Below are 12719 nucleotides of genomic sequence, written 5' to 3'. Positions count from 1 at the left end.
GTTAAATGTTGAATCATTTCTAATCTACCCCAGAGTCTGGGAGGCAGGGAGGAATGTGTGTATGTGTTTCATCTCTGCCAACCTCCTTCATCTTCCTTCTCTTTTCCTGCCAGTGCAGAATGTGTCTTCCTGCTGCTTGGCTGTCCTGGTGTTTTGGGCTGTTGCCTCCTCACAGTAGTGCCAGCCGTGGTGTGGGATTCAAGCTGTTATGTTCAGTAGACCTTCTGTCTCATGAGTTAGTAACCAGTGAGGGTGAGGTACTGCTGTCTGACAGTAGTGTTTGGGTAGATAAATGTAACATCCATGACAGTGAATTCTGTAGCAGGTTTCTTAGAAACACTGATAGGTTTCAATTTCCAGGAGGAAAACTGTTTGAGTTAGGTTTTTCTGTCATCTGCTTATGGTACTTGGTAGCTAGTCAGAGAAAGGTATATGAATACCTGAAATAAAAGTAGAATAAGAGGCATTAATAAAGTCTGTATTTGCAAGAAACAAGTTTTTGTGATGACTAGTTCTTTCTTCCTCATGTTCTTCAGAACATAATTTCATTTTTTTCCATAATTAAGTGCCATTGTGTGCATTGTGACCTGTCCCACTTTTACACAACCATGGCAAGGGTTAAATTATGTATTTTTTAGATTGGAAGGAGGCATTGTGGCAAGACACACCCCTATTAACTCACTTATTGCTCATTAACAGCTGAAAACAGGGTTCGTAATGGAAACAAATAAGGTGCTCTGACCACATACCTCTCCACTTTTGTTTCAGACATCTTTGCAACCTTAATACAAGGTGTGTGCATACTTCTGATAACCTTTGAGCTATGTTACCACACCAGTTCTGTTACAGAGAATTGCTGTCTTACATGAGTAGAGATTTTTTTTTTTAATTTTATGATGAAAGAAACAGATTTATACATGACTGTACCTTCTTTTGTTGCAAATGCTGGAAGATAAGTAGTGAACGACAGAAGAATGAAGGGCCATCTAATAATTAAGTCGGTGAAATGCATCCTGTGATAATATAATTCTGTCATGAAAATTTGTGTGATACTAGGCAAGCAGCACGAATTAAAATCTGTCTGTGTCATGTTTTCCTAGAAGCAAGCTGGAGATTCTGGGATGTGATTTGCAAATTGTGTAGAATTCAAGGTACAGTTGAAGTCAGGGAGCGTTCAACGCTGTGCTCAACGGTCAGAAATGTTGAGCAATAGCTTTTCCCATTATTGGCACCCAAAAGTATGCTGGCGTGATGGATCTTTCTCTATCGTGATTTTCCGTATATAGAAAGGAAATAATATTCTTCCACTGAGCAGGTCTGTTTTGTAAATAAACTTACCGGTATTTCTGGTATTAATTAAGTGTATAGTGAGGAGCATGGACTCTAAGGAAATTACTACTGCTAGCATGGGGAATGAGCCATGTGCAGCAGATAATCCTTAGAGTCACAGTGAACAATGAAAAGAAGACAAAGTATTCAGCCATTGTTCTGAAAGTCTGTTCTGTGCTTTAATAAGCAGGGGCCCTGTGACTGTGCAGCTTGTTGTGTTCCAACTGCCGGTCCCAGGACTGCAACTAGTCTATATACAGCTGCTTCCCTCCGGCCTGCCACCAATTCCTTAAGTAAAAGAGAGAGAATCACTGTTTTAATACCAAGTAGTTCCTCCTGTCCTGATCTGGAAAGCCTAGGTTGAAGCACTTTTGTTAGTGCTATGGAAGAGTGGTAAGGCCAGCTGCTTCTGAGGAAGGAACAGGGAGGGAAGAGGAGATTTCACAACTGGGCGGGGAAGGGCTGCAGGTAAGGGAGAAAGCAAGTGTGTGTGTGTGTTGGGAGAGTGGGGAGGTAGGCTTGTGGTGTTAAGGCAGTGTATTAAGACTACAGAGGGGTTCCTAGAACTGAGATCAAGCCCCGCCAGGAGGCAGAATCAGATCATTCAAGCTGAATTTCAGAATTTGTACATGCTCAAGTTTTTATGAAATTGCATGTGCAATGGCATCTCTTCAGTTCTGTGTGACTTGGAAACCTTAATAACGCTCTGTTGCTTTTTGAGTTTTTTTTTGGGGGGGAGGTTGTTTGACAAATGTGTGGAAAATGAACTTGGAAACTGTTCTTTTTCTTTTCATCATATTCAGTTCTCAGCAGACAGCATACTCAAGATAATGAGAATTCTCTGAGGTCCTTTCTATAGAAGAGGAAGAAAAATTCTTCTGGTGCTGCTATTGATTTAGTTATACCGATGGTAATTTCCAAGACTGTATTTTTCTTCTATCCATGCCTATTTTCTTTTATTGGTATTAAACAATATTTTATGTTTGATGCTCGACCTAAGGAATGTGATTTGGAGCTGGATTGACTGATGTTTTTTCTTGTTGCTGCAGTCACATTTTTTTCCCCCTTTTTTTTTCTTACAGAAAAGATGAGTGTGCCAACTCAGACTGTGCATAAAGACAATGGGAAAACCATCGAGAATGTGGAGGAGCACAGCTATAAGCAAGGGAAAAAGATTCGAGATACCCTAAGGACAACAGAACGAGATCACAAGAAAAACGTGCAGTGCTCATTTATGTTAGACTCAGTTGGTGGGTCTTTGCCAAAAAAACCAATTCCAGACATTGATCTCAATAAGCCTTACCTCAGCCTTGGCTGTAGCAATGCTAAGCTTCCAGTCTCTGTGCCCATGCCAATACCCAGAACTGCACGCCAGACTTCTAGGACTGATTGTCCAGCAGACCGCTTAAAATTCTTTGAAACCCTGCGGCTTTTGTTAAAACTTACCTCAGTCTCAAAGAAAAAGGACAGGGAGCAAAGAGGACAGGAAAACACTTCTTCTGTCTGGCTGAACCGATCCAATGAACTGATCTGGCTAGAGCTGCAAGCTTGGCATGCTGGCCGGAGCATTAATGACCAAGACCTCTATCTCTATGCAGCCCGTCAAGATATCCCTGATATAATCAATGAAATCCTCACCTTCAAAGTGAACTATGGAAGCTTCTCCTGTGTAAAAAACGGAGCCAGTCTCAATGGTACTTCAGGAGAAGGAGTTTGCAAAGCAACACATGGAACTAGTGCTTTGGATTACTCAAGTTACCATGAACACCTCCATCGGCAGCGGGTCTCATTTGAGCAAGTAAAGCGGATAATGGAGCAGCTAGAGTATATAGAAGCACTTTACCCATCTCTGCAGGCTCTTCAAAAGGACTATGAAAAGTATGCTGCGAAGGACTTCCAGGACAGAGTGCAGGCACTCTGTCTATGGTTAAATATTACAAAAGACTTAAATCAAAAACTAAGGATTATGGGAACTGTTTTGGGCATCAAAAATCTTTCTGACATTGGCTGGCCAGTGTTTGAAATCCCTTCTCCTTTACCATCTAAGGACAATGACCCAGAGGATGAAGAAGTTGATAGGGAAACAGAAGTAAAGGAATCCTCAGGAACATGCACAGAGGAGAGTGATGGTGATGAACAAATCTCTGAGGAGAATGTTGAGGAACTTAGACAAGCCATCAAGAACAATTTTACTAATAAGCCAAATTTTGACTTTCAGGACCATTTTTCAAGGAGGCTTGATAGGCTTGAATCTGAGGATGACTCCACCTCTTGGGTTATTCCAGAATGCAGTGCTGAGGCAAGCTGCAGCCAACACTGTTTGACCTCTATTTACAGGCCATTTGTAGATAAAGCACTGAAGCAAATGGGGTTGAGGAAGCTAATTTTAAGACTGCACAAGCTAATGCATGGCTCATTGCAAAGGGCCCGAATGGCGTTGGTAAGGAGTGATCACCAGCTGGAGGTAGGTTGCTACTAGTGTAAACGGGTAACAGGAGTACCTCCCCTGCTGTATTGTTTCTGACTGAAACGGGAGGAATTGGGATCTTAGGAAAGTTACAGTTGTTTTGGCTTTTGAAAGATAGTGTATGTTATGATTAAGAGCCTACCTCTACTTCCATGGGAATGAATCTGTTGTTGACCTGATTTAGAATTTGTGTGAAGCACGAGCTAGTTCTCTGTTCTTTGTATTTGAAATGACATTTTTATGATAACATCTTTGCTCATTACATTTTCTAATGTCTGAAGCAATGTCAGAAAAATTACAATGGAAAATAAGGCACAGAAGTTGAATCATGAGAAAAAGTAGCAATGGAAGTGGTCATTGTCCTTTCCTTGCCTTCAAGACTGGATATCTTTCTGCAAGACACCCTTTATGAAAACATCACTATTATTTTGGGGTTTTCCTCATGTAAATGAATGAAGTACTGTGGTGGCACATTATGCTTGAGGCCAGATTGGATAAATGAATGGACTCTGTTAACCTTGAAATCTATGTAAGCAAGTCATGTTAGCATGTTGCATTCTTTAGCTGGATCTTAGTTTAATTTTTTTTGTCGTTGGGTCATGGTATATTCTTAATCAAGAATGCTTGTGAGTTAATAAAAAAAAAATAATGAAATAAGCAGTAAATGAAGGACAGTAGCTGAAGTAGTGGCCACTAATTCGTTCAAGGCAGAATATTGTTCCTTAATATAAACTTTACCTAACTTGTAGGCATCTTTATACTAGGAAGAACTAGTAGTAAGGTTTGCTTGCCCTCCTTGATAAAGTGGCACTGTGTGTGGTGCCTTACCATGGATTCTGGACAAAGGAGTTTCTTAGCCAATGTGCCTGTTCTAATATGGATACCACATGTGGCCTTTGACACGTTGCTGATCTCTTGACTGTCACATTTGAAAAGAAACAAGAATTGTTTTATCTCCTTTGGAGGTTATGTTTTTAGGATGAATAAATTTATATTTATGAAGGTACGTATTTTGAAAAAGTTTTTATTCGTACTTTTTCTAGTGTAGATACTACTGTAAAAAAATGAAGCTATTGGTTGAATTTTTATTTATTCTCTAATTGATTTCAACTTGTATTCTAGGAAATTCTAAAAAGTCACATGCTTAAGTAAAACTTGCAGGTATCTGTTACAGTAATCAAAAGCATCCCCAAACCATATATACGTAGATAGGAAGTTCAGCTTTATAGATGGGCAGAAATACCTTTAAAAAAACAAAGGAAATAAAACATAATTTGGGGCTATTGAAAACTACTATGAAAGTATTTTTGAAATTTCCAAATACCTCAAATGTTTGACTTCATAAGGTTTCTCAAAACAAGTTAATGAAACACTAGTAGCTAGAGTCTTTACTGCAGCTTCACAGAATTAAACTTTTTGGTAAGTTAGCATTGGATGACTTGTTTAAGATGTAAGGTTCATCTTTCCTCCTGTCTTCTCTATCTTTGTGACTTTTTTGAATGTTCGTTTTCAGTAATTATTACATTTTCTTTGGAATATTGTCCTCTTTTAAGAATTATGATGAAAGGTGAATGCTGTAAAATTGTGAACTTCTTTCCTGCCCTCAAATTAAAAAAATGCCGTCAAAAAAGGAAAATTCTGTTTGTCAGAAGTGTTGTACCTGCTGCAGCAAAAGATGACATCAGAGTAAAATAGAAGAGATGGTTTTGAATTGCTGGGTCTCTGCATCTGACAGTACTCTGAATGTAGTGTCCTGGGTTTTTTTTTAGTGCAGTCCAATTTGATATCTGTATGCAGCCAGAGCTGCTAGTATTTTGTTAATCTTTGTTACTTCTGTTACTTTTATATCTTGACTCTGTGTTTGTGTATTACATACACTTTAAAATCTCTGGACATAACTTTCATTTCTGTTGTTACTTAAACACTGTCTTTCATCTAAAATGTGTTTTCTGGATTCTTCTACTGTATGCATTTTAATGTTCATTTCATCTTAAATATATGTAAATGTTTATACAGATAGCTGGTTTTAGCATTTTTTTAAAATACAAGTTTCATTGGTCATGGGCTCTGATACTTTAACAAGGCTCTAGGTGCTATAGAGTCTGTTTTGTGTAGAAGTTGTATGCGCTGATCCCTAAAGAAAATGACTAGTATTTCTTGCTTTAGTTAGGTGTTACTTTAGTAGAATAGTATTTAAGCCTGTTTGTTGTTTAATCAACTGGCTGCGCTTTTGAGTATGGTTTTTATGTATGATCTCAATAAATGGCTTGGACCTTGTTTTCTTGGTTTTTTTTTTTAAGAAGTATTTGGTAGTCACATGAAACATTTTAGATTGGGCCCACTGAAGATTAAGATTAGTCAAACTGAACAATATTAAATTAGGTGTCTAATGCTAAGATCTCATGTCATATGTTGTTATCCTTAATCGTAGGAAATGTAATAATACATTTATTCAATTTCTTTGTTTATTTTTGCTTATAGACTAGCTCTTTAATACTTACCTAAGAACTAAATTTTCTAGTGCTGTACTTGCATCACAGTGAGGATTGTATGTTTTAAATATTTTGTTGTACTGTAGAAGTGTAGTATTTTCATGATCTGTTATTAATGAAAACTTCTATAAAAACCTTTAGCTCTGGTGCTATACGTTTCTTTGTTTCTTTTAGAAAAGAGTTAGTAAAAAGAGGACATTTATATAGCATCTAAGAAGATAAGTTCTTATACTGTATATCAACTAGTGGTTCAACTTCAGCTAAGCTAGGTATAGAGGAAATCCCTGCTCGTGCATGTTTGCTCTTTCTGTGTAATGAGCTAGTGGTTTTATAAATTATGTAAGAACCTGCAGTGCATAATGTGTTTTGTGTCAACGTTGGAGAGTAATGTATATGCTATTCTATGCCCCGTGACAGCCAAGAAACATCACAATATTAAAACCCAAAACCACTAAACCCCCTGACTTTGTCAGTAACTGCAATTTTGTGTGGCTCTTCTGAGAAAGCAGAGCTTGTATGACACTGTAGGCACAAATGTAAAAAATGTGTGTGTAGATGTAAAGGAATAAACAATTTCTTTTTTTTACTGTCTGCTAGATACTAACTAAGCTTAAAAGTGGCTTAATTTTTTTAACTTTCTAGGTGGTGCTTTATCTTTGATGTAATTTCTGGTAACGTTTTCCTCTCCTTCGCAGTGGTGGTGTTTAAATGTGGTACTGAGGAAAAACCTAAAAAATGCCAGTTATGCCTAATATATGAAGGAAGGTAGTTCAGGTGTCATAGAAGCTGTGAAATGAGGATTAGAATAAAGCAAACTTAATCTGAAACAAGTCTTGTCCTTAGCTGATGTACAGTGTGTTATCTTCAAGAGCTGCACACAGATTGCAGTCCAAATTTTCTTCCTAAATTAAACACCAGAGTGCCTCCATGTACAGCTCTGCTTAGCATATTATCACAAGATATATAGTTTAGATATCTAGGATGTCTATTTCAGATAGTTTCAATTATTTTGTCTGATTATAAATGCCATTTCATTTAAATGTAAATGAAAAATGAGTTTATTAACTGAAAACCAACCAGCTTGACCTATCTTCCTTTTTTAGTTTCAGTTTCAATTTCTTAACATCTACCAAAGTTCATAAGTTATTTTTTCAATAATTCTGTTCAGTTTAACTAATGACACTTTCTTAAATACTGCATTAGTTTACAGTGTGGAGTTTTACATAATATACGCCCTATAGATTTGAAAAGGAACAAGGTTACTCAGCTGATGTAGTCAAGTACACATTTGTTTCTCAATACAGTTGTCAGTGTAAGACCTTTTGATTTGTTTTTTTAATATATTTTGAAATTCTCAAGTATTGTATCTTATAATGACCTGACTGTATGTTCCGATATATTAGGCTTAACTTGCATGTTTATCATAACATAACTGAAACAGCAGTTTTTTCCTGTGTAGTGAGAGGTGACCTCCAGCTTTAATGGATGCTTTAGTCATTTTAATATTGAAACATAAAATAAGAGATTTTGTTCACTCCCAAGGGTCCATAATTATCTTCCTCAGCCTGGTGATCCTCCAAAAAAAAAAAAAAAAAAAAAAAAAAGTTTAGCTTTAAAGACAAAAGAGATAAATTGAAACTTCTGTGGTTGATTTGCCAGTTAATAGTATCTTACCTTTTAAAAATGGGCGTTTTTGCATGCTACTGTAAACAAATGCTAAATCCTAAATAATTTAAGGATCCTTTTCATGATACCTATTTCTTGTTATAGTTTTCAGAATTTCCAGATCCCATGTTGTGTTCAGATTATGTGCAGTTATTAAATTCCCCACCTTGTTGTGAGCAAAAATGCAGCACTGTGTCGTGGGAGGAGCTGAAATCCATGGACTTACCGTCTTTTGAACCTGCATTCTTGGTCCTTTGCCGAGTCCTGCTCAATGTTATCCATGAATGTCTCAAGCTAAGGTTGGAACAAAGACCTGCTGGGGAACCATCTCTTTTGAGTATTAAACAGGTTTGCATCAACTCTTTTTTGGTGTTTGGTGGTTTTTTTTATACCTATTTCCTATTTGAAATAACTTTGTCATTTTGTTATGGTAAGGTGGTCAGTTTAAAGCGGATTAGTTGAAGAAATGACAATGTATAATTATGTAATAACTTTTATAAATAGTCTTATATTTCATATGGAGATCTATTTTTTTGCATAGTAAACAACTGGTCATAAATACCTCTCTGATTTAGACTTCCAAAACAAAACTGGTGATTAAAGAATTACCAGCCAGCAAAGAGAAACAGAATTTGTTCCATTTGCAGTGTAAGTTATATAAGCTTGTCCAATATATCTTCCTCCATTTGGGTTTCTTAGGCAGTGTATCCAATTTTAAGGGTCTGTATATTTCTTTTCTTTGACTTGATCTTTTCTTCTTTGCAAACGTAGGACCTCTGCCAACATGTGGTGGTCACATAGTGAAAGCTGTTGAAGAAGAAAAACAAATACTTAAAAAATATTTCTTTCCTAGTATATTGTTTTATATAAATATACATACATTTCATTTAAAAACATAAAAGTGTGTAAATTTCCTCTGGGTAGTGACCCAAGACTATCAGTCTTGTCACTGATTGAGAATGTTGTATGAGGATTTATTTTCTGGTGGTTATCTAATAAAATGAAGGCTTTTTAGGTCAATGCCATTTTTCAAAGTCTAGTCCAGGACATACTAAAATTGTCTGAAGTAATCTCCCTGCTCCCTGGCAATCATGAGCAGATCAGGATTTTATCAGGTGGTCTTTAAAGGTAAACATTTAAATAAGCTCTTGGGCTGATTATGACTTCACATTCCAGTTATCTGCTGCTCCCACATCAACTGCTAAGTTACTTTATGGTCCCAAATAAATTTCAGTCCTCTCTGTTGCCCACCTTCCTCCTCTTATTTCACCCCTTCTTTTTCTTTCTTTGGTATACTAGGATTTTAGGTGTCCTAATATCCAAAAGCATGGTACCTACAATTTCAATCTTAAGAGTCATAGTTACAGTAAAATATAGTATAGCATACTGTATTGTAAAGGACAATATATCCTTTTTTTTTTCCCCCAGAGACTGGGGCTGTTTTTTTGCCCTTACATTTTGTATTCTCCTTGTGAACTTCAAGTTAAGTAAAAATGACACTTTCTTCTTGGAAAACAGCTTGTGTGTTACAGACTGTTTTGATGATGTATACTGTCTTGCTAATTATACTGAAAAAATGAATTCAAGTCAGCAAATGCTTGCTGTCCCACGCAATATTTCTGAACAGGCAAAGGAGCTGTGGAGTATATTTCATAAATAGATCTATTTGTTTCCCGAAGAATTGTAATGCCTAAAATCTTGAGCAGGCTCAAAACATAGTCTAGGGTCTGTTTTGTGCTAGTGTTCTGCAAGTCTAGGGTGTTCTGCAAGTTCACAAAGTACTACAGAATTACAGAGAAAAACAAACCACCAAAAAACTCCAGAAGACTTTATAAACTTTCTAACTTCCTTGCTGTAGAGTACCTGTGTGACCTGCCCTACCTGCTCTGCAGAATATAATTTCTTGTACAAACTCCCTAAACAAAAAACAACCCATCAAACCAATAATATGATATTATTTTCGGTTTAAGCTGCACATTCTTTAGTGTGCTCATTATAGACCATATTTTTATTTGCCTCTTGCCTTGTGAGTTTCAGTTCCAAAAGTTGAGACTTAAAATGAGCACTACAGAGTTTTTTGTAAATCCTATATCCTGTTATTCAATAGCACTACACATCACTGTAAAGCAGTATTATTTAAACAAAAAACAATCACTATTTTTAATGAAGTTTTGAGGGTTGTTTTTTTTTATTTTGAATGGACAAATGTTGCTCTGCAAGTTTTAGAAGTGAACTTTGCTTGTATCTGTAAGATATGCCATACTAGATGTTAAAGTTTTATGGATAAGTGATATTGCCAGTTCCCATTTGTCTCTGTGAATAATGGGTAGTTAAATACCAATTTTAAAATATTTGAACAAGTTATGTTTTTCCTTGTGGATCCAAGACAGCAAAGAGCGCACATTTATTTTTAAATATGTGACATGTTAGGGATATAAATGTGTAATTCTTGTATTTCTGCCTTATAAAAAAAATACTTTTTTTTCCCCCACGGTTTTCAACTAGCTTAGTAAGTTTTAAACTACAGAGTTCAAAATATTACCCATGTTTCCCCTGCACACGGGGAAGCACAGAGTAACATGTTCTGGCCTGTAAAAGAATCCAGAAACTCTTGTCATATTAATAACATTATTGTATATATTTTGCTTTCATGCCATTATAATTTCACATACATTGAATCCACTACATTGATATATTATTTTGCCAGGATAGCCATTAAAAGCAAATTTTTAAAAGCAGATTAACCAACCAACAATTCCATTCCCACTGACCCTTCGCATGAATCCTACTCCTCTTCTCATACTCTTGATTTAATGAAGTTGTTGCTCAGAAAAGGTTAGGGCTTGTCAGACCTGGAGACTGATGATAATTTCAGAGGAGCAGTCACTTAGCACTAGTAGTGGTTCTGAAGCATTTGTTAGTGCAGGTTTGAAACTGTTGGTGCTCTTTGTGTACTCCTGTGTCTGTGGTTGTGCAAGTTTCTTCAAAGAAACAAAACCTCTGAGCTTTCAGGGAGGGCTGACAGCTGTTTGGCCAAAAGTGACCACTTTTTCAGTTGAAAAGATAACTTTCCTCATGTTAGCCTTGCCCAGGGAAGCAACAAAAGAAACACTAACTGCTTTCAGGTCTGGCATGTTTTGAGAGTGATCACCTGCCCAGTAGATTGATAATCCTGTAGTAAAACATTTCTCATTGTTCTGTAAGCATCTGCCAAACACATTGCCTATTATTCCTGACTTGCTTCCATTTAAACTGCTGATCTGATGATTGTGAGCCCTCTTGCCCACTTCTGAACTTACCTATCCAGTTAGTTACTTGCTGTGGCCCTGGGCAGGGATCTAAAACATCAGCTTCATCTGCGTTTACAGTTCTGTGGCAAATGGCATAGAATCATACGATCACTTAGGTTGGAAAAGACCTTTAAGATCATTGAGTACAACCCATTAACCTAGCCCTGCCAGGTGCACTACTAAAGCATGTCCCCAAGCACTCCATCTACACCTCTTTTAAATACCTCCAGGGATGGTGACTCAACCACTTCCCTGGGCAGCCTGTGATAGAAAATGAGTCACATCTTTCCTGCCAGCATGTAGAGCATGTATTAATTTCTAAAACCTGTAGAAATTATGTAGTCATAAGCTAACATACTTAGACAAACTGGACTGGTAAATTAAGCTTTTACTTCCCAAGGAAATTTAAGAGTAATGTCTTGACTGATGGCACTTTTTGGTTTTTTTCTCTTCAGCTAGTGAGAGAGTGTAAAGAGGTTCTGAAGGGCGGCCTGTTAATGAAGCAATATTACCAGTTTATGTTACGGGAGGTGTTAGATGACTTACAAAAGATTGATTACAACATTGATCCTTTTGAAGAGGACCTGCATAAAATGTTAATGGTAAGCTTCAAAAAGGACAAAATATTTGGGGTCCTAGTAAGTGTACTGTTAGTCTGAATACTGCTAATAGAAATCTGTTGTCCCTGTTGGGTGTAGGTCTTGCCAGTTTTTTTGTTGTACTACTTTAACATAATTTTATTGTTTTAATGGACTTGTAAAGGTAACAAAGTAGCCATTGCCATTTTAGCAATGATATTAGCAATACTGATTTTTGTTTACTGAACAGTGCTACAATGTATTTGTAAATTGCTTGTATTTACAATACTGGTTCATATATAGAACTGTAAATTCCATATGTTTAAACTAAACTTTTAATAACCTTTCAGTATTTAATAAAAATACATACAGTTGTTTGACTAACATCATGTCTTAATATCTTTGTATTGTATTAATCTATTAATGATACCTTATTTTTTATGTGTATTTGTTATGACAAGTTAAACATGACAAAGTATTTTCAAGACAAACACTTGGCATCTGAAAGATATTAAATGAAATATTCTTTAGTAAATTCAGTTTAAATTACTGTTCCCTTGGATGTGACTTGATTGTTACTGTTTTGCGAGTTGCAGTATTCTGAGGGCAAGAAAGCCCGCCAAGATACACCTCAAAAACTCATCACTAGTGTTTTGTCAGCAGAGCTGTTGCTACCATCTATTGTTGAGTACACATGGATTTTGCTGTTCCATGCTATTCATTGCCTACAATGGTGAAAATAGACAGTTTTACCTAAAGTTTCTTATGCTGCATGCCTGCTTTCATTTCCACCTGAAATTTCTAGAAACTTCCAGCAGAAATGACCTGGCTAGATGAAAGGAAATGGTTCATCTTCTCCATTTTGAAATTCCTTACCTGTTTGGTTTTTTTGGTTTTT

At 36.5% G+C, this 12719-nt stretch overlaps 1 protein-coding gene across 6 annotated transcripts in view; it reads left to right on the top strand.

The window, feature by feature from the left end:
- Nucleotides 1-12719, top strand: part of MAP3K4 (mitogen-activated protein kinase kinase kinase 4) — a 76519-nt gene that overhangs the window by 20255 nt on the left and 43545 nt on the right. For all 6 annotated transcript variants that reach the window (XR_008822499.1, XR_008822498.1, XM_056342781.1 and 3 more), the window contains exons 3-5: nt 2412-3793; nt 8059-8301; nt 11699-11845. Coding sequence is in view for 4 of the 6 variants with exons in the window: in XM_056342781.1 (XP_056198756.1) it covers nt 2412-3793; nt 8059-8301; nt 11699-11845 (1772 nt within the window). In the remaining 2 variants the exon portion in view is untranslated. The remainder of the gene's footprint in view (nt 1-2411; nt 3794-8058; nt 8302-11698; nt 11846-12719) is intronic.

The sequence above is a fragment of the Falco biarmicus genome, chromosome 6 (assembly GCF_023638135.1).
Source record: "Falco biarmicus isolate bFalBia1 chromosome 6, bFalBia1.pri, whole genome shotgun sequence".
Classification (NCBI taxonomy): Eukaryota; Metazoa; Chordata; class Aves; order Falconiformes; family Falconidae; genus Falco; species Falco biarmicus.
Note: the sequence above shows the minus strand (reverse complement) of the source record. Positions and strands in the feature narration are given on the sequence as shown.